We start from the raw sequence: 21,000 nt of genomic DNA on the forward strand, positions 1-21,000 counted from the left end.
CAACAGTGACCGAAACTTAGCTTTCAACCATGTTAATATACGCCATCTGAAGCTGGCGAACATTAACATGATTGAAAACTTTCACTGAAAACAGCTCTGCTCAGAAGAGCAGAGCTGCACAGCGCATGTGTGAAGGGATCACATGATCCCTCCATGTCACTTTCCGCATGTTCTTCATTCAGGGATTTCTGTGCGCATGCCCGAGGTCACCGGTCGAAGCATGCGCAAAGGGATTGAAAGAGGGGTGAGCAGTGTGGAGAAGTGCCCCGGCGACAAGGCGGCCGAGAGGGAGGCGCAGGACAAAGCTACTCACCAGTCCAGCGGTGAGTATTCATTCCTCCCTGGAAAGGTCCCGGTGGCAGCGGGCAAATGAGCCAATCCCGGCTTACTTCCCGCTGCTGGCCAATCAGCGGCCGGGTCGGCGAACCAATCCTGGCTCGCCTCCGGCCATTCAAACTACTGGTGCCACCGCTAGCCAATCAGGGCTCGCGGCAACGGCTGATATCGTCAGTGTGCCCGCGGCTTTTTCTGTCGCCGGGCGCCAACGCGAGGGCTGTGCGGCGGCGGAGGGGAAGTAGGAGGACGTCGCGTCCAGACGTCCAGCAGCGGCGGAAGCGTTAGGGAGCCCTTGTAAGGGCTGTGAGCTACCCTGATGCCCGAAGACTTCAAGCAAGACGCCGGAGCAGAGATCGTCGGTGGGGAGCCCTTGTAAGGGCTAAGAGCGCCCCCGCAAAGCAGCCTTTGACAGCGCCAAACAGGAGAAGAGGCGCCGGCGGTTGGAGAGCCTGGAAGACCCGAAGAAGGCGGGTCAAGCTGAGTTTCCTGCGCGGAACAAGTGAGTACCAATTACTCTTTTAGCAGGACGCTAGGACCTGACGTAGAGTACGGAACACTCGGTTCCTAAGTAGGTACTAAGAAGAGTTCTGGAGCGGTTTATAGAACCCCATCCATCCGTCCGGAAGGGCACCCAAGTTCAGGACAAGACGGGCTTAACGGCCGCGGGCGCAGGCCTGTGGGGCACAGCGTCTCAGGACGTGAGAGTGGTCGGTCTAAGGTAACGTCCGGTGTGGTGAGTTCCATAGCGGTCCCTCTGGATCGGGTAAGTAACAGAGGTGTTGGGAAGGGCTGTCATTGTGCTGTCTCTCTTGTCTTACAGGTGCTGATCGGAAGACAAGGTAAGTGGAAGGAACCAAAGGGGGCACCAACGGAGAGTTAATAAATTTGAGAAACTTTTGAATCCGCATCTATGGGATGGGGATTGAAAAGTTTATACTGAAAAAGCGAAGGGTAATAATAGACCCCTAAGAGAGATGGAGATGAAGAGGTTGCGGACAGAGGGCAGTTTATTGCACATGACACTGCAGTTCCAGAGGGCACAGGAGAAAGCGAGGGAGGGAAGTGGGGAGATATGGATGAGATTGGCAGGGTTACTTGAGCGGGGAGGTGGGTTGTGATTAGGGTAGGACGGGGGGAGCTGGGGGTGAGGATGGGTATAGGACTTGAGCAAGGAGACATGGGGCACATTTATCAATCATCGGCAAAAGTGAGAAATAGTTATCAATCCTTATCGCATGGATAAGGATTGAACTATTTCTCAAATTTATGAACAACAGATCATAGGAACAGCTGTTTCGAAAAACTGCTGTTTCTGTGATTACAAAAAAATCATACTTACTCCCCCTCTTCGGAAGAGCTGTCTCCGGATCTACTCCTCGTTCTCTTCATCCTTCAATTGCGCATGTGCATTTCGAAGAACTGCACATGCGCACAGAGATCCCTGCTCTGTCTCTGCAACTATCGTTGCAGAGATAGAGCTGTAAGTGACAGGGAGGGATCCTGTGATCCCTCCACACATGCGCTGTCCAGCTCTGCTCTTCGAAGCAGAGATGACAGCATTGGATTTTTTCGGAACTTGTTAGATTTGAGCTGGGAGCAGTCACCATACTGTTGAATGTCAACTACTCCTAAAAACGAAGATGAGTGCAAAGCAGCAGATATCCACGATATCTGCTGCAATGCACCTTTCATAAATTTGCGGAGGACACCCAGGAAGCTTAATTTGCCGGTAAGAGCACTATCATGCTTTCTTAAATATACCCCATGGTGAGAGACAGAGGGTAGATAAAGGAGAGGGAATGGAAGGACTGCATGGAGTGGAGGAGGGGTATATGAGAAGGGGAGGGGAGCATGAGGGAACAAAGAGTTGTGCGTGTTTATGATGACCACAGTTTAGCTTAAAAAGGAACAAAAAGATTGTAACTGTGCTCTAACACTGCCCACAAATTATGTTACATGTGAAAACTTAAGTTGTGTTATTTTATGTGTCTCTGGATAAAAGGTAATCTGTCTGCTCTATATTGCTTGGCATCTGTGAGGATACCAGGGTAACGCATAGCCCATGTTTGTTGCCAGCTTACTGACTGGCCCAAAAGCAACCTTATTTGCCAAGCTATCACCTGCCTCAGAAAGGGAAACCTTTTGTCCTATGATATAACCCTGAGAGACCATATTCTAATGGCACGGTGACATACATGGTTATACTATACACGTGGAGCATTTTGGAGAAGTGTGACTGGCATATTTCAGAGAACAGGGGGACTCCAACGGGTACTGGACCTTTATTGATGCTGCTGGGTACTTGTGTGATGGATTGATATCGGCTTAGTTTTAAGAGAATACCAATAAAAATAAGAAAAAACTAAAATGTGAAGAAAGTGTTGACTGCAATTTCTGGCTGTTCGGTGGCAACAAATGATCGGCGGATCCCAATAACTGGTGGTGAGCATGGGGTTAATGGTGGCTGTTTTTTCCCACACAGTAAATAGAACATCTGTTTGAACGCTGCGTGGAAACAAAGTAATGCTTTCCCGCTCAAATCCTTTCATTCCCGAGTTTCTAATAAGACTTAGTATACCGTTGATCTGGGAAGTACGTTACTACTGGCGGGTTAATTTGAAATAGTCCACAGTTTATTTAAGCCAATCAAAGGAGGGGGGCATGCTTAACTCATCCAATCATCGTGCAGCGCTATGTCTAAATAGGATTGTTAAGCTGCCGTCTTTAATATTCATTATAATTTTGAATAATGGCTAGAACTAAGCAAACCGCTCGCAAGTCCACCGGCGGGAAAGCTCCCCGCAAGCAGCTGGCGACCAAAGCTGCCAGGAAAAGCGCCCCAGCTACTGGCGGCGTGAAGAAGCCTCACCGCTACCGTCCCGGCACTGTTGCTCTGCGAGAGATCCGCCGCTACCAGAAGTCCACCGAGCTGCTGATCCGCAAGTTGCCCTTCCAGCGCTTAGTACGTGAGATCGCCCAGGACTTCAAGACCGACCTGCGCTTCCAGAGCTCAGCAGTCATGGCTCTGCAAGAGGCCAGCGAGGCTTATCTGGTGGGGCTCTTCGAGGACACCAACCTGTGCGCCATCCACGCCAAGAGAGTGACCATCATGCCCAAAGACATCCAGCTGGCCCGCAGGATCCGAGGGGAGAGAGCATAGATACTCGTCCCTCCTACGTACACAGCACAAAGGCTCTTTTGAGAGCCACCAAATGCGCATTCGAACGAGCTGTATCCTCCCATCTACCCAGCTTTCCGACATTATATGACCTGGGAGGGGCGGGTGCTTTATACATGTTGAGATCTAAAACCTGTTTTAAAAGTTATCCCGTTTTTTTAAGTGTTACTGTAACGTCCCTAAAATTCATTTTAACAACAGTTCTCCCTTCGGTGCAGGACGAAACATTGCCTGGGTCTATTGTGGAGGACTTACCTGGCCGGGGCCATCGTCATCCCTCGGGCGGCGGTCCCCTCCGTTCAGCCGGGACGGTGAGCCAATCAGGGCTCACCTCCCGGCCATTTCAAAAAGAAACATGGCGACGGACCAATCCGGGCCCGCCATGTCATCACGTGGCGTCGCGTCGACGCTACGTGATGACGCTAGCGCGGCGCCGACTATTTAAGTCGGCGCGCGCGCCGCCATGGGCAGTTCGACGGCGGAGAGAGTCAGAAGAGGACGTGTCGCGGAGACCTGCGGGATCAAGACCAGAAGAGAAGGCAGCGGAGACCAGCAGTGGCGGCAGAGAGCCCTTGTTAGGGCTAAGAGCGCCTCTGCTGCCTGAAGACCGGCGGGATCAAGAACAGAAGCCGGCGGCAGAGCGTAGAAGCGGCGGCAGGCGGGGAAGGAGTCCAGGAGAAGCTCCCCGAAGACAGCCCCAGGTAAGGCCTTGCCAGGCAACTCCTCTCCTGGGCCCGCGCCCGCAGCACATACAATAACGTCGGGCACTAGGCTCGTGGCACAGTCGGGCACAAGGCCCGTGGCACGTGAATTAGGGGCACAAGGCCCAGGGACCTGGGCACTAGGCCCCAACGTGGTAGTGGGCCAGTAGGCCATTAGTATCTATATAAAGGGGACAAGCCCCTGTTAGTTAGAGAGGGGGACTCAGAGCCCCAGGTGTACAAGGGCACAAGGCCCTTAGGTAGTTAGTGGCCTAGAGGCCATAGGAAGGCCAGAGGGCCTGGTTAGGGGCTGGTAGCCCATCTGCTATTAAGGGCACAAGGCCCTCAGTTAGTTAGGAAGGCCACAGGCCTCAGGCAGGGGCTAGGACCCCTAGGTAGTAGGGCACAAGGCCCTAGTGAGTGGGCTCAGAGCCCTGAGTTAGAGAGGGGGCTGAGGCCCATTAGTCAGAGCAGAAGGCTCTGTGTGTAGCTGGGCAGAGACCCATGGTGTGTAGGGCATAAGGCCCTGGTGGTGTGAGGTAGAGGCGTGGGAGCCTCGTGAGAGTAGGCGCGGTCCGGTGTGAGGTGAGCACACGTGGTTAGGAGGTACGGTCGAGCGTAGGCTCCTGTGGTGCTGTAGCAACCTGCTGGTTGGCTAGCAGCGGTGTGTTCGGGTAAGTAGCGGGCAAGGTACTGTATACTGTATCTATTTATTCTGTCTGTGTGGCGAGTGTAGTTTACATTACAGTATTTTGGTGTGCTTTCTAACTGTGTCCAGGGGCAAGACGTCAGGCCCCCATTAAAGGTAGGCTCTTGTTTCCTGTGGTTTTCCTGTGCTAACCCGTGCTGTGGGGGACAAGTGTAAGTACCAGCATACACATAGTCAGGGGAGAACACATGTAGTTTCCCTGTCCCTTAGGTCCCCGGGGTCACACTGGTACCCAGAGGGGGTGGCTGAGTGAGTTGGTGGCAGTACAGCACACCTTGAGGCAGTTCCAGGGGCGGCCGTGGTTCTGATCAAGGGTCCTCAAGGCCGGTTCCGTGCAGGTGGACCTGTGGTTCCGGACGTAGGGACACGTGTGAGATACCCGAGTACAGGCAGTCGGGCGGTTCAGTTCGATCGGCTGTTCCGTGCGGCAGTCGGCCCGCGGGTTAGTGTGCTGTTTTACTGAGCCTCAGCCGGGCTTAAAGAACCCGTACTTAGGGCCTGTGTGTGACTCCATAGCAAGAAGGCAGCTTCTTGGTACGACCTGGGTGAGGGGGTTAGGAACCGCCCTCCGGTTTAGGCTGTGAACACCGGCTGGTGTTCCCCGTAGCGTGTAACTAGTAGTTCCGTTAGTGCACCACATTTAGTTAGTCCTAGTGTTTGACTTAGTTGCGTTGCCGACCATTAGAACGTTGTTAGGGTCGGGTCGCCGTTGTAGTTAGTCCAGTTTTGTGGGTGCCATCTTAGTTCACGGAGAGCGTAGAGGGAGGCTGTGTGTTCTTGTCATCCGCAGGAGTCGGGAAGGTGCAGGAGAACCGGATCGGAAGTGGGAGTGTCCCGGTGAGTATCACGCTCGATTCCTCCTTTCGGTTAGGCCCTCACCGGCAGGTGTGTGAGGCACTTGAGGCGGGATTAGTCCTCGGATTAGTCTTGGCCTTCAGTGCCTGTAGTCCCCCGCGTCTTGGCAAGAACAAAGTGAGGAGGCGGCAAGGAGCTTGGACTGACCGTGTCCTCGTCCCTTGCCGTAGTCTCGGACAGCCCTTACTTGGTAGACTCGGGTTAACTGTGTGTTTCCCTCTTAGGTGTTACTTGCGGGCGTCCGGAGAAAACCCAAACCGGGACCGAGGTGGGATCCAGTCATCCACGCGGATCGTGGTAAATTAGGAGGTATTAGGAGTTAGTCGCCCTGTGAGGCACATCTCCTTTAGGGACCTTACATTTTGGCGTAGTCGGCAGGATCCGCGTTCGTGATGACGGATTCACGACCAACCACGCCTTCCCCCGAGCGCAACCCGCCTAATGTGATGGCTGTGGGTGCCGCGTTGTCCCACCTGCCGAAGTTCGATGGAAAGAATCTTGCTTTCGCCGACTGGCAGGAACGGCTGCATGGCACTGCCCGGTTGTATCATATCACCGGTGCCATGAAGGTGGAGCTGGCTCTGAACGCCCTGGAAGGGGATGCCAGGAAGACGGTTCTTCTTCGACCCAAATCAGATAGGGACACCCTGGACGCCATCTTCAAAATCTTGGGAGGATTGTACGGTGACACCTCCTCTGCGGCAGTTCTGAGGAAGAGGTTCTTCGGGCGTGTGCAGAGAGAAGACGAGAGTCTGACCCAGTTTGGCAACGCTCTACTAGAATTGGCGGGAGAACTCTGGCAGAGAGACCCACGGGGGTCGGCCGCCATGGGAGACTCGGATGTGCTACTGCGAGACCAATTTGCCCTGGGGCTCTGGAACGTGCCACTCCGGCACATTCTACTGGACAAGGTGCGGGACCAACCTCACCTGGCGTTCCAGGAAATACAAGCGGAGGCTGTGTCCCGGGACAGAGATGATCACTACGGGCCTTACGCGGTAGCGCCCCAGCAAGTCCTGCTCACCAGTAGCCCGTCCGAAGCAGAGGCCCAACCGTTGGAGAGTTGTGTGAAAGATCTAAAGGAAGCTCTCTTAGCCATGAAGGAAGAAGTCGCCCAATTGCGGCAGGAAGTCCGTCGGCCGAGGGATCGCCGAAGTGAAGGGGGACCTATAGAGGAACGGCGAAGCGCCCCCAGGTCCCAGCAGGGCCCAAGACCGGGCGTTCGCTGCTGGAGATGCCAACGCGTGGGACATTATGCCCGAAACTGTCCCGAACCTCCAAACCAGGCACCGTTAAACTAGAGTCCCTCGCGGTGAAGGGGCCACCCGCGGGGGAGATGGGGGCAAACCCCAACTTCACCAACTCTGCTGATTTGGTGGGGGAGTGCCCTACCGTAGTAGCCACGTTAGGGGGTAAACCACAACAGTGTCTGCTGGACACGGGGTCTCAGGTGACCACTATGTCGGAGCGGTGTTTCCTGGAAAACTACGCTCACCTGCAGAAGAGCCGGGCCCAAACGTGGATTAAGCTGACCGCCGCCAACAATTTGCCCATCCCTGTCGTGGGAGTAGTCTGGTTGGAAATTGAAGTATGCGGACAGACCTTGGGAAAGAAGGGCATTCTGGTGGTTGGTGGAAAAGAGCTTCGTCATGGCCCGGTGATCCTGGGGATGAACGCCCTACAAAATTTGGATCAGGCCTTATTCCACGCCAAAGGGGCTCGATACTGGAGAGAGTTGGACGTACCCCGGCCCGTGCAGCAGGTTTTCCAGAGAATGGTACGACGGTGTGATGAAGAACCGACTGAGTCGGGACTGGAGCTCCTTGGCTACCTACGGACCAACTATCGACAGACGGTTGAAGTACCCCCTGGTCAGGAGGTGCTGCAATATATGGAAGTGAGGACAAACCGGAGATTAGAGGGAAGAGTGGTGTTGGTGGAACCGGTCAGTCCGGAACGAACGGCGGAAGGACCTCTTGTTGCCCGTGCGTTGGCCAGGGTACATCGAGGAAGGGTACCCGTGCGGTTATGTAATGTGCAGGACCATACTCAGACGATGGGGCCTGGTACGACTGTCGCTCGAGTTATCGCCGTAGAAGCAGAACAGATTGGAGATGACCGGCAGATACTTCTCAAACCCGCGTCATGACAACAAGGGGGCTTGGCGGTCCAGGTGGAGGGTGACGATAGCCTGTCCCGCGAGTGGAACGGCAACACCATTTTGGAACAAATGGATGTTTCCTTGGAAGGGATCGAGCCTCGAGATGTTACCCGTTTACAGCAGATATTGTGGGCCAGACAGAAAGTGTTCTCCCGAAGTGAAGAGGATTTTGGGTACACGGAGGAACTGGAACATAATATCCGTACCGGAGACAGTCTGCCCATTAGGGAGAGATATCGGCCAATCCCGCCCAAGTTGTACCAAGAGGTCAAGCTGATGATTAGGCAGATGTTGGATAGCCACGTGATTACCGAAAGTAAGAGCCCGTGGGCAGCTCCTATCGTCTTAGTACGGAAGAAAGATGGCGCTATCAGGTTCTGTGTGGACTATCGGCGATTGAATAGTTGTACTGTTCGCGACGCGTATCCATTGCCCAGGATTGAGGAATCGCTAGCTGCGCTAGGAAAGGCGAGATATTTCTCCACTCTGGATCTTGCCAGCGGATACTGGCAAGTACCAGTGGCGGCAGAGGACCGGCAGAAGACGGCCTTCATCACACCAATGGGTCTGTTTGAGTTCTGTAGGATGCCGTTTGGGCTCACTAATGCTCCCGCCACCTTCCAACGGTTAATGGAGAGATGTCTGGGAAACCTGAACTTCGACGCTCTCCTGATCTATTTGGATGATATCATCATCTTCGCTCCCACGGTCAAGGAACATCTGGATCGACTCGACGTCGTCCTACAGCGCTTGGAGAAGTTCGGCCTGAAGTTGAAGCCGCGAAAGTGTCATCTTCTGAAATCTCGGTTGGAATACCTGGGACATATTGTGTCCCGGGATGGGGTGAGCCCCACTCCGGATAAGGTTTCTGCGGTGTTGGACTGGAAGATCCCTCGAACGGTGACGGAACTGAGAGCATTTCTGGGGTTAGTGGGCTACTATCGGAGATTCATCAAAGACTTCGCGAAGGTGGCTGGCCCGCTACACGAATTATTGAGGGGCGTTGCCACTACGGCTAAGAATCAAGCCATAGCCTGGGGAGACGCTCAGGAAAAGGCGTTCACGACGCTCAAAGAAGACCTGACGACGGCTCCAGTGCTGGCGTACGCTGACTTCGAAAAGCCCTTCGTTCTGTATACTGATGGAAGTCTCAAGGGCCTGGGGGCCGTGCTAGCACAAGTCCAAGACGGCAAAGAACGGGTCATTGCCTACGGAAGCCGGAGCCTGCGGGATTCAGAAAGAAACCCCGATAATTACAGTGCCTTTAAGCTGGAGTTGTTAGCAGTGGTTTGGGCAGTAACCGAAAAGTTCACGGAATACTTGACCGGCGCTGAGTTCGACATAGTGACCGATCACAATCCCTTGGCCTACTTGGGCACGGCCAAGTTAGGGGCGCTGGAACAGCGCTGGATGGCTCGGTTGGCCAAGTTCGGATATAAGATCCGGTATCGACCCGGAAAGGCTAATGGGAATGCGGATGCGTTGTCCCGTTATCCCCTGCAAGGGCCGGAGGGGCCTAGTGATGAGGACAGAGAAGGGGAGGAGATCCCGGATCTGACCCAGTTGACATCTCCTGTTTGTGCTCTGAGTGTGCCCAAGACGACCGTAGATTGGGCCGAACGGCAGGCTCAGGATGCTCCATTGCGGTGTGTCCGCCGATGGAAGCAACAGGGACATTGGCCCTCTAGTGAAGAACGGCGTCGACTGTCCATAGCCGGACGACGGCTATTGCACAGATGGGATCAACTGGCAGTGAGGGAAGGGGTGCTAGTTCGCCGAGCCTACCTGGAGCAAGAGCTCCGTCCTGTATGGCAGGTGGTGCCTGAGTCCATGGCGCGGGACTTGGTACTGGAAGCCCATGAAAAAGGCGCTCATCTCGGGGCGGCCAAGACCCATCAATGGCTACGCAGGCAGTACTGCGTACCTGGCGCCAAGGCGTTGGCGGAAGAGGTCTGCCGAGCCTGTCCACGATGTGGGGTAAGTAAGGCTGGGGAGCAGCATGCGCCCGTGCAAACCATTCAGACGGGGCGACCCTTGGAGCTGCTTATGATTGATTACGTCCTGGTTGGGGAGTCAAGTAGTGGTCATAGCTACGCGTTGGTCATGACCGACCACTTTACAAAGTTCACCGTCGTTGTGCCCACACGAAATCAGACGGCGGAAGCAGCTACGCGCGCCATTGTGGAGCACTTCATTCGGAGATATGGGTGCCCGGAGCGGATTCACTCGGATCAGGGAGCCTGTTTTCAGGGACGCCTCATGGAGGGTCTGTGTGACACTTATGGGGTACAGAAGTCCCGGACCACTCCTTATCACCCTCAAGGTAATGGCGCCTGTGAAAGGTTCAATCGGACCTTGCTGCAAATGCTCAGGGCTCTGGGCAAAAGAACCGCTGGCCGGAGTACGTGCAGGACTTGGTGTGGGTATACAATAACCGGGTACATAGTACCACCGGTTATACCCCATACTTCCTTTTGTTTGGGCGGCCTGGAAGGGAGTGGCGTGATTTGGAGTTGTCCGTCCCCGAAGAAGCGGACAGATGGACTCCCAGCGGCTGGGTGACCGAGCAGAAGAGGAAGCTGAAGATTGCCGGGGACGTGGTTAGGGGGCAGCTACGGTCCAAAGTCCATCACGGGCCAACCAACAGCACGGCTTCCCCCTTCGTAGTGGGTCAGCGGGTACTGGTAAGAGTTAAGAGGTTGGGAAATAAACTCAGCGATCGGTGGGAAGTGTTGCCACATGTAGTGCAACGGCGCATGGCTCCTGACCTTCCTTTGTATGAGGTGGTTCCTGCGGAAGGGACTGGAAGACCGCGGGTGCTACATCGGAATATGTTACGTCCCTGTGGTTTTCTGGATTTGCCTTCCGACGTCCAGGAGAGAAGTGAGCCAGATCCTATACCCGCCCCGACGGGGGTGGATTGGTGGGCACCAATGACCGCTGACGACGTTGTTACTCCGGATGCTACTCCAGTGGACCTGGACCTTCCGACACCGCCGCTTCAACCCAGAAGATCGCAGCGGCCAAACTTGGGCCAGCCTGGAGGACGTTATACTGACCCGGATTTCGTGTGGACCAGGGTTTTGTCGGCATGGACTGCTGACATTAAAAACGGGGGAAATGTGGAGGACTTACCTGGCCGGGGCCGTCGTCATCCCTCGGGCGGCGGTCCCCTCCGTTCAGCCGGGACGGTGAGCCAATCAGGGCTCACCTCCCGGCCATTTCAAAAAGAAACATGGCGACGGACCAATCCGGGCCCGCCATGTCATCACGTGGCGTCGCGTCGACGCTACGTGATGACGCTAGCGCGGCGCCGACTATTTAAGTCGGCGCGCGCGCCGCCATGGGCAGTTCGACGGCGGAGAGAGTCAGAAGAGGACGTGTCGCGGAGACCTGCGGGATCAAGACCAGAAGAGAAGGCAGCGGAGACCAGCAGTGGCGGCAGAGAGCCCTTGTTAGGGCTAAGAGCGCCTCTGCTGCCTGAAGACCGGCGGGATCAAGAATAGAAGCCGGCGGCAGAGCGTAGAAGCGGCGGCAGGCGGGGAAGGAGTCCAGGAGAAGCTCCCCGAAGACAGCCCCAGGTAAGGCCTTGCCAGGCAACTCCTCTCCCGGGCCCGCGCCCGCAGCACATACAATAACGTCGGGCACTAGGCTCGTGGCACAGTCGGGCACAAGGCCCGTGGCACGTGAATTAGGGGCACAAGGCCCAGGGACCTGGGCACTAGGCCCCAACGTGGTAGTGGGCCAGTAGGCCATTAGTATCTATATAAAGGGGACAAGCCCCTGTTAGTTAGAGAGGGGGACTCAGAGCCCCAGGTGTACAAGGGCACAAGGCCCTTAGGTAGTTAGTGGCCTAGAGGCCATAGGAAGGCCAGAGGGCCTGGTTAGGGGCTGGTAGCCCATCTGCTATTAAGGGCACAAGGCCCTCAGTTAGTTAGGAAGGCCACAGGCCTCAGGCAGGGGCTAGGACCCCTAGGTAGTAGGGCACAAGGCCCTAGTGAGTGGGCTCAGAGCCCTGAGTTAGAGAGGGGGCTGAGGCCCATTAGTCAGAGCAGAAGGCTCTGTGTGTAGCTGGGCAGAGACCCATGGTGTGTAGGGCATAAGGCCCTGGTGGTGTGAGGTAGAGGCGTGGGAGCCTCGTGAGAGTAGGCGCGGTCCGGTGTGAGGTGAGCACACGTGGTTAGGAGGTACGGTCGAGCGTAGGCTCCTGTGGTGCTGTAGCAACCTGCTGGTTGGCTAGCAGCGGTGTGTTCGGGTAAGTAGCGGGCAAGGTACTGTATACTGTATCTATTTATTCTGTCTGTGTGGCGAGTGTAGTTTACATTACAGTATTTTGGTGTGCTTTCTAACTGTGTCCAGGGGCAAGACGTCAGGCCCCCATTAAAGGTAGGCTCTTGTTTCCTGTGGTTTTCCTGTGCTAACCCGTGCTGTGGGGGACAAGTGTAAGTACCAGCATACACATAGTCAGGGGAGAACACATGTAGTTTCCCTGTCCCTTAGGTCCCCGGGGTCACACTGGTACCCAGAGGGGGTGGCTGAGTGAGTTGGTGGCAGTACAGCACACCTTGAGGCAGTTCCAGGGGCGGCCGTGGTTCTGATCAAGGGTCCTCAAGGCCGGTTCCGTGCAGGTGGACCTGTGGTTCCGGACGTAGGGACACGTGTGAGATACCCGAGTACAGGCAGTCGGGCGGTTCAGTTCGATCGGCTGTTCCGTGCGGCAGTCGGCCCGCGGGTTAGTGTGCTGTTTTACTGAGCCTCAGCCGGGCTTAAAGAACCCGTACTTAGGGCCTGTGTGTGACTCCATAGCAAGAAGGCAGCTTCTTGGTACGACCTGGGAGAGGGGGTTAGGAACCGCCCTCCGGTTTAGGCTGTGAACACCGGCTGGTGTTCCCCGTAGCGTGTAACTAGTAGTTCCGTTAGTGCACCACATTTAGTTAGTCCTAGTGTTTGACTTAGTTGCGTTGCCGACCATTAGAACGTTGTTAGGGTCGGGTCGCCGTTGTAGTTAGTCCAGTTTTGTGGGTGCCATCTTAGTTCACGGAGAGCGTAGAGGGAGGCTGTGTGTTCTTGTCATCCGCAGGAGTCGGGAAGGTGCAGGAGAACCGGATCGGAAGTGGGAGTGTCCCGGTGAGTATCACGCTCGATTCCTCCTTTCGGTTAGGCCCTCACCGGCAGGTGTGTGAGGCACTTGAGGCGGGATTAGTCCTCGGATTAGTCTTGGCCTTCAGTGCCTGTAGTCCCCCGCGTCTTGGCAAGAACAAAGTGAGGAGGCGGCAAGGAGCTTGGACTGACCGTGTCCTCGTCCCTTGCCGTAGTCTCGGACAGCCCTTACTTGGTAGACTCGGGTTAACTGTGTGTTTCCCTCTTAGGTGTTACTTGCGGGCGTCCGGAGAAAACCCAAACCGGGACCGAGGTGGGATCCAGTCATCCACGCGGATCGTGGTAAATTAGGAGGTATTAGGAGTTAGTCGCCCTGTGAGGCACATCTCCTTTAGGGACCTTACACTATACTGATTCCTAGAGTAACTAAAGTACGTCTGGGTTACCCAATGGGCGAGAGCTGATTCATACTACAAGCCGTTAAATAGATGCTGCAAGACAGACAAAATATTCGTACAGGGGATGGTGGTGGTACAGTATAGGAAAACCTGTTATCCATGACTTACAGGGAATGTGAATACAGCCCGATCAGAGAGAAGGTGGGTGGCTCTGAAAAGAGCCTTTGTGGTCTCAGGATATCACGGGTGAATTATTTGGCGCTGGTGTATTTGGTGACGGCCTTGGTGCCCTCGGACACGGCGTGCTTGGCCAGCTCTCCGGGCAGCAGCAGACGTACGGCGGTCTGGATCTCCCTGGAGGTGATGGTGGAGCGCTTGTTGTAGTGAGCCAGGCGGGAAGCTTCTCCAGCAATGCGCTCAAAGATGTCGTTGACGAAGGAGTTCATGATGCCCATGGCCTTAGAGGAGATGCCGGTGTCGGGGTGGACCTGCTTCAGCACCTTGTAGATATAAATAGCATAACTCTCCTTCCTGCTCTTTCTCCGCTTCTTGCCATCTTTCTTCTGGGTCTTGGTGACGGCTTTCTTTGAGCCCTTTTTGGCTGCTGGGGCAGACTTGGCTGGTTCAGGCATTATAGCGACAAAACGATCCCAATCACAATGTGCAGAAACTGTTCCTGATACCTCCCACAGCCGCTCTATTTATAGGCAGCCCATGTAAATGAGACCCACAGTCTGCTCTGTGCACTATTGGATGTTGTGCGATGTCAAATCCCACCCGCTGCTGCGGATTGGTGTTTGTTTGAACTTGAGCGGCACTAGCTAATTTGATAGCGGACAATGAGAGAAGGGTGTCTGTCCCTACAGCGTATAAATATACGGAGGCGGGACAGATAGCCTTATTGTTGTAGATTGACTTACACATAAGTTGAAATGTCTGGAAGAGGCAAACAGGGCGGTAAGACCCGTGCTAAGGCCAAGACTCGCTCATCTCGAGCCGGTCTCCAATTCCCGGTCGGTCGCGTTCACCGTCTGCTGAGGAAGGGGAACTATGCGGAGCGTGTGGGAGCTGGCGCCCCGGTGTATCTGGCAGCGGTGCTGGAGTACCCGACTGCTGAGATTCTGGAGCTGGCTGGGAATGCCGCCCGTGATAACAAGAAGACCCGCATCATCCCCCGTCACCTACAGCTGGCTGTGCGCAACGATGAAGAGCTCAACAAGCTACTCGGTGGGGTGACTATCGCCCAAGGAGGAGTCCTGCCCAACATCCAGGCCGTCCTACTGCCCAAGAAAACCGAGAGCCATAAACCAACCAAGAGCAAGTAATTTCCTGCTGGATAATTGTCCCCACAACACAAAGGCTCTTTTCAGAGCCACCCACCCCGTCCCTAAAGAGCTGATCCACGACTATAACATCCCGCTTTAGCTGTGTGTTAACTCGAGTTAGACGAGGTTACATTGTAATGCTCGTTAGATAACGGACACAGTTGAACTAAACTCCCCCATCCAGATTGGCGGTGTCGTCTATTAAACAAAAGTGAACCATATATGGCACTGTCACGGTGCACTGACGTTACGTTTAAACAAGCTGCAGACACTTTATAATAAGACGGCAGGAGTCAGTATATACGGCTATAATCTCTTTTCTCGCACCACCGCCGGAAAGAAACAGCTACTCTAGAGCTCAGCTTCATAGCGCACACATCCACCCCCATAGAGTAACAGAAAAGTGTGTGTGGAGGGGGATATATACTATATAGCTCTGTCGAGACCGAGTGGGTGGCTCTGAAAAGAGCCTTTGTGTGATTGACAGGAGTGCGGCTCCAAGTTACTTCTTCTTAGGAGCAGCCTTCTTCGGCTTAGCTGCCTTTTTAGCCGGACTCTTAGCCACTTTGGGCTTAGCTGCCTTTTTAGCCGGGCTCTTGGCCGCCTTCTTGGGTTTCACAGCAGGTTTCGGCTTCTTAGGGCTTTTTACTGCTTTCTTGGCTGCTGCCGGTTTCTTGGCCTTTTTCGGGCTCTTGGCTGCGCTGGGAGACTTCTTCGGGGACTTGGGCACTTTCTTGGCTGCCGCTTTCTTGGGTTTAACCACCGCCACCTTCTTCTTAGCTGCCTTATCCTTGCTCTCCAGCTGCTTCTTGTTCAGCTTGAAGGAACCGGAGGCGCCGCTGCCTTTCACCTGGATCAGGGTCTCTTTCGTCACCAAGCTCTTGAGCGCCACTTTCAGGCGGCTGTTATTCTTCTCCACATCGTAACCTCCAGCAGCGAGGGTCTTCTTCAGGGCGGCCAGGGAAACACCGCTGCGCTCCTTGGATGCGGACACGCATTTAACAATCTGCTCAGACACGCTTGGACCGGACGTTTTGTTGCCCTTCTTGGAGCTTCCTGCAGCTGCTTTCTTCGGCTGACGCTTTCCCTTGACGGGGGCCTCTGCTGGAGCAGCGGGCGCTGCGGCGGGAGCTGTCTCTGACATTTTCCGTGCACCAAATAGAAACAAAACTTTTACATGCAGATAATCATCAACTGAGTTGTTATATAGAGCCCAGGAATGCGAAGCCATTGGCTGTGGTGAAGAGCCAATCATGTGCGCAGATTCCGGGGGTATTGTTACCACGCCCATTATCCTCATGGACGCCGTTCTAGAATGTCGGCTCCCGCTTTGTGTTTCTATGGCTGAAAGAAATGAGTTTAATATGAAGTGTAATAATACCGGCTCGTTGTCCTTTATTTCATCAGCACATTGTGACGCCCTTTCGTCGTGTGTAGACTTTTTATATTGAGGAACCCCGGGCAAATACACTGAAAATACACCCAACACCCCCATCTCCCTAAATCTCCTCTCTGTATCTTAACTTATGATCAAATACGTGGATGCGCCCAAAGAAAGCTCCCGGATCCCCCAGTGACTGAGCAGAGTAAACCTTCCTACTTCTCCTTTTATGTCATGTTTCACTTCTCACGTCTTATTTCTACCTTTTTAAACCTTCAGACTCGTGTGAGACTGTCACGTTACACAGATGTTCCATACTGACAGGCATACAGTCATGCACCACAATCGTCAGCTCTGTATATGTCCAGTAATCACTATTCCCGATTTAACATTTGCGACAGTCTCCTACCAGACAACACTGAAAGGATGGTCACACGGCAGTTTGAACACGGAGCATGCAGAATGCAGCCACCGCCGCTGAATAAATGGTCACACACTGGTACAGAAAGTGAGTGAAAGTGCAAGCAGCGCTTTATTCCCAGCCTGAGAGCTCAGAAAACAGAAACATATACTGAGTTAACCGAACACATCTACGTTCTGCGTTCTAACAACAAAAGGTCGCCCTGATTGACATTACAGGACCAAAATATAATTGTACTACAACGGCCTGAAAACTGGCAGTGTTGGTATGACTCAGGAACCTGTTGCTTGGTGCTCCTCCCCTATTTCCCTCAAGTTCCCAATCAGGTCCGCCTCTCCTGTATAAAAGGACAGCTTGTCTAGCGTGTAACTTAGTTCGTTTGTTGTAGACGGAAAGAAGATTACCTTTGAACATGTCTGGCAGAGGGAAAGGCGGTAAAGGACTCGGAAAAGGAGGCGCCAAGAGGCACAGGAAAGTCTTGCGGGATAATATCCAGGGTATCACAAAGCCCGCGATCCGCCGCCTGGCTCGTAGAGGAGGTGTGAAGCGTATTTCTGGCCTCATTTATGAAGAGACCCGTGGGGTGCTGAAGGTTTTCCTGGAGAACGTCATCCGGGACGCCGTCACCTACACTGAGCACGCCAAGCGGAAGACTGTCACCGCTATGGATGTGGTCTATGCTCTGAAGAGACAGGGCCGCACTCTGTATGGATTCGGAGGCTGAGCACTGACTCCTCTCGTCTAATTTCATTACACACACAAAGGTCCTTTTCAGGGCCGCCCATCTCTTCCATTAGAGAGCTGTAATATTGCCCTAGTACTCGGTAGAATGTGTGGAATTCTCCCCACTATATATCGGTGATCTGTTTAACTTTTGTATCCTCGAGGATACACGATTAGCTATTTGAAACATATGCAAAGGTGATCGCTGCGTGTCAGTGTTGCCTTAGAAAAGTTTGTTAATAAGAGACTATCGCGTCCTGCTGGTAACAATGCACGATTGTAAAGCATACCAGATTATATAATAATTACATCTTGCACAGATACCTTTGCTGAGTAAATGTGACCAGTGGTATTGCAGTCTGTGTAAAACATTAAACGGTGCAACTCACGATTTGAACAATATATTATCTTTCCAGAAAACTCTAAATATGTGTCCCTATAATTGATATCTTGGTGCAGACTTTATAATATATGTGAGGTCTGGTAAGAGCAGGGAGATGGCATGAATGAAAGTAAAGTTTAAGTCAGCCTGGCTCATTCCCTCTTACATTTCAAAGGACAGCAGAAAGCATTCACCACAGAACTGGGTATTTGTTTTAATCATACATACAATAGTTTTAATTCATAGCATGGGACAATGTAGCACTGTGAAAATGGAGATGTGATTGCCACTGTTCATGCAGCGGTTATGATACATAGTAAATATAATATGTGATTTGACACTGTATATTAAATCTGTTCTTTGTTTCAGTCTGTACACTTCCCTGCATTCTAAGAGAGACTGTTACAATGTGCCTCAATACAGATGTTAGTCCTGTTTTTGTATTGTGACATATTAGCTGTATAACTGACATATTAGCTGTATAACATTGTTCTCTCTTTATTAGGAGCGAAGATTAGGGGGAGAAATTATATTCATAAATAATGGACACATGTTTGTTAAGTATTAATATCAATTATAGGAAGTATATTTAGGAAGGATTAGATTTTTCTTATGTGGATTATAGGAAACATGCATGCGCTCTCGGATCACATGGTCCCTTTGTGTGTGATTGGCAGCCCCCCCCCTCTGATCTGGATCCCTGGTGTCTTGTTATGTGTTAAGAGTTACTTCAATGACAGGACATTGTTTACAGTGAAAGCTTTTGTCTCCTATAGCGGTTCATTGCAGCTTTAAAGTTATGTCATAGATGAGGTTGCTTTGCATTCCACTACATGTCACATAGTAGTACAGGCAACTTTATCCCTGATATCACATTTCATATATTTGGCTCATAATCTCGACAGCCAGCAAACCAGTCAGACAGCCAGCCACAGGGTTAACCAGGAGATAGGCATCGAGAAGCCCCGTCTGCCAATGGGTTACTTGCAATTGGGGATTTGGGGTTGGGGAAGTCACCCAACGAATGTCAGACAACAACTCTGCTACCACTATTTTGCACATATGCGTGGCCCAATTTCTCCCCTGTTGCCTCATACTTTGCTACATGACAGTGTCAACCTCCACTCTAGCTGAGTGACCGCACTAATGAGTTCCAATGGGACATCCAGGAACTGTGTACTGCTGTCTACCCCACCACCAGAACCAGGTGAGATCCTTACGGGACAGATCAGTGGCTTAGGCCAGAGTCTTTGGACCTGGAGGAGGAAGATGTGCTTGGGATAAGTCGAGACACTGAGTAATAAGGGTTAAATGTGTGCAAGAAGTGGCATAGTTTTATAACAACTGCGTTCAATACACCACTGGGTACACACCGTAAATTTTAGTGTTCAACTGCCAGGGAAGGGAGATGCAAGACCTATCACTCACTCACATCCCCTGATAATGAAGAAAATGGAACCAACCAGCTGTGTCTAGCAGCAGTAACCACCAGTTGGGGGTAGCTCACAATGTGGTTAGCAAACGGTTGCACCAAGGTCTGTCGCTAGCAACGTCAGGAGCATGACGCTTGGGACAGAGGGTGCAGGTATGCATGAAGAGGCTGAGCTACAAGTTGAGTGATCGCTGACAGGTAACACCGTACGTAGTCTGAAGGCACATGTATCCAGATGGCCGGTGCATGATATAGTGCCCGAACATGGAGATGGACGGGTGACAGTACAGCACAGGAATATGCTGCGACCCTGTTTATTTTCAGAATCACACTTGGTGGTACCAATTGCGGAAGAACAAGTTGACCCACTGGTGGTGATGGACGACTTCTGGTTCATGTTCCCACACATTGAGGATGTAGCAAATCCCCCACCTGCCAAAGATACGGTCATCCAGACCCCTCTTCCAGTCCTAGTAGGAGACAGCCCCACAGGGCCTTGCCCGCTATCCTGCCTCCCATAAGGCCCCTGAGGACAATCTTGGGTAGCCCCAGCAACCGGATTGCAAGTTACGTGTGGTCTTAGACTCTCTTTATAGGGACTACAAAGGACAAAACAGTGGGAGTTTAAGAGCCAGGACTGGCGACACTTTGGTTCCGGTTGCATCACGGTCCATCGAACTGCGTGTGGATGACGTCATCCGGTGATATCCCTAGACGGCACGTTATTGGAACAACGCGGCTCCCCTTGAGGGGCATTATGCAACACCGCTACTGGTGGACAATTTAGGTGTTCAGCGAACAGTGAAAAAGAGGACAAAGAAGTCTACTACGAATGTACGATGGAAGTGTTACGACTAACGGTCTTATATTCAACCTGTAGAATCAGGTAGAGAGTTCCTCACCTCTAGCAGCCGCCTTCCACGTAGAGCTTGTTATGCTCAAAGGTACTCGGATGCCCCCAGGACTTATTCTCGCGGTGGTACAGGTGTATGAACGTACCGTAGCGTAGAGTAATGTGGTGTAGAGTCTAGCGTGGTAAAAAGACAGGCCAAGGTCTGGGTCCAGAGCAGATATCATGGTCAAGGTCAGGAATGGCAGCAGACTGGGATAAAGCAGGAACAAAGCAAGGGTCAGGGCAACAGGCAAGAATCAAATCCACAAGAACAAAGCCAAGCACAGCAGCAGGCTAAGACACAGAAAACAGGAACTATAACCTGCAGGGAGGCTAAGCCCTCACTGCCTTATAAACAGACACTGACCAATGTCAAAACAGAGAGGACAGCATGATAATCAGCCCCAGAAGCTGATTAATTAATTCAATTACTTGCGCACGTGCCTGGTTGCCCCTAATCCTGAGACCCGGCACTATCACTCACAGCGTCCCGACTGTTGTCTAGGCAACGGCCGGGGTGATACAGGAAGTGACGTCCCGGCATGGAGACAGCCTGGACACTTCCTGCGGGCATGGATAGTTGCGGTGACCTGAGGGACCACCACGACCCGTTACAGTACTTCCCACCCCCCCCCCCCTTGAGGAGGGATCAAGGAACCTCAAAAACCAAGTTTTCCAGGGAATTGTTTAAATAATCTATTGAGCAGTCTGTCAGCGTGCAGGCGCCTCTCAGGAACCCAAGAGCGTTCTTCTGGACTGGATCCCTTCGGATGCACCAGAAAATGGGTTTGTCCCTGAATCCTCTTGGAGTCGAGAATTTCTCCACAATAAATTCATGAGAACCATGCAAGTTGACTGGTCGGGGTTTGGGTTGTTCAGGAGTCTCAAACTTGGAGGATGAGACAACAAGTTTCAGGAGGGAACAGTAAAACATATTAGGGATTCTCAAAGGAGGTGGAATCTTCAGCCTGAAGGCAACAGGGTTAACTTTTTTTAACAATAGAAA

At 52.8% G+C, this 21,000-nt stretch overlaps 5 protein-coding genes across 5 annotated transcripts; 3 read left to right on the forward strand and 2 right to left on the reverse strand.

Annotated features, from left to right (window-relative positions):
• The first annotated feature begins 3,083 nt into the window (after positions 1–3,083).
• On the forward strand, positions 3,084–3,523 carry LOC142111681 (histone H3). Its single transcript, XM_075193840.1, has one exon. It carries the CDS (start codon positions 3,086–3,088, stop codon positions 3,494–3,496), a length of 411 nt encoding a protein of 136 aa, XP_075049941.1. The 5' UTR covers positions 3,084–3,085; the 3' UTR covers positions 3,497–3,523.
• A 10,119-nt stretch (positions 3,524–13,642) lies between these two features.
• LOC142111704 (histone H2B 1.1-like) lies at positions 13,643–14,070 on the reverse strand. The gene has a single exon (XM_075193862.1). It carries the CDS (start codon positions 14,068–14,070, stop codon positions 13,690–13,692), a length of 381 nt encoding a protein of 126 aa, XP_075049963.1. The 3' UTR covers positions 13,643–13,689.
• Positions 14,071–14,370: 300 nt separating this feature from the next.
• LOC142111705 (histone H2A type 1-like) lies at positions 14,371–14,763 on the forward strand. The gene has a single exon (XM_075193863.1). It carries the CDS (start codon positions 14,371–14,373, stop codon positions 14,761–14,763), a length of 393 nt encoding a protein of 130 aa, XP_075049964.1.
• A 502-nt stretch (positions 14,764–15,265) lies between these two features.
• LOC142111734 (histone H1.01-like) lies at positions 15,266–15,907 on the reverse strand. Its single transcript, XM_075193888.1, has one exon. The coding sequence runs from the start codon at positions 15,905–15,907 to the stop codon at positions 15,266–15,268; it is 642 nt and encodes a 213-aa protein (XP_075049989.1).
• Positions 15,908–16,977: 1,070 nt separating this feature from the next.
• On the forward strand, positions 16,978–17,289 carry LOC142111706 (histone H4). The gene has a single exon (XM_075193864.1). It carries the CDS (start codon positions 16,978–16,980, stop codon positions 17,287–17,289), a length of 312 nt encoding a protein of 103 aa, XP_075049965.1.
• The last annotated feature ends 3,711 nt before the right edge of the window (positions 17,290–21,000 follow it).

This window comes from Mixophyes fleayi (assembly GCF_038048845.1).
Source record: "Mixophyes fleayi isolate aMixFle1 chromosome 4 unlocalized genomic scaffold, aMixFle1.hap1 SUPER_4_unloc_4, whole genome shotgun sequence".
NCBI lineage: Eukaryota > Metazoa > Chordata > Amphibia > Anura > Limnodynastidae > Mixophyes > Mixophyes fleayi.

Bases quoted from the DNA above. Each gene is read 5' to 3' on its own strand.
- LOC142111681 (XM_075193840.1), top strand. From the start codon at position 3,086: ATGGCTAGAACTAAGCAAACCGCTCGCAAGTCCACCGGCGGGAAAGCT.
- LOC142111704 (XM_075193862.1), bottom strand. From the start codon at position 14,070: ATGCCTGAACCAGCCAAGTCTGCCCCAGCAGCCAAAAAGGGCTCAAAG.
- LOC142111705 (XM_075193863.1), top strand. From the start codon at position 14,371: ATGTCTGGAAGAGGCAAACAGGGCGGTAAGACCCGTGCTAAGGCCAAG.
- LOC142111734 (XM_075193888.1), bottom strand. From the start codon at position 15,907: ATGTCAGAGACAGCTCCCGCCGCAGCGCCCGCTGCTCCAGCAGAGGCC.
- LOC142111706 (XM_075193864.1), top strand. From the start codon at position 16,978: ATGTCTGGCAGAGGGAAAGGCGGTAAAGGACTCGGAAAAGGAGGCGCC.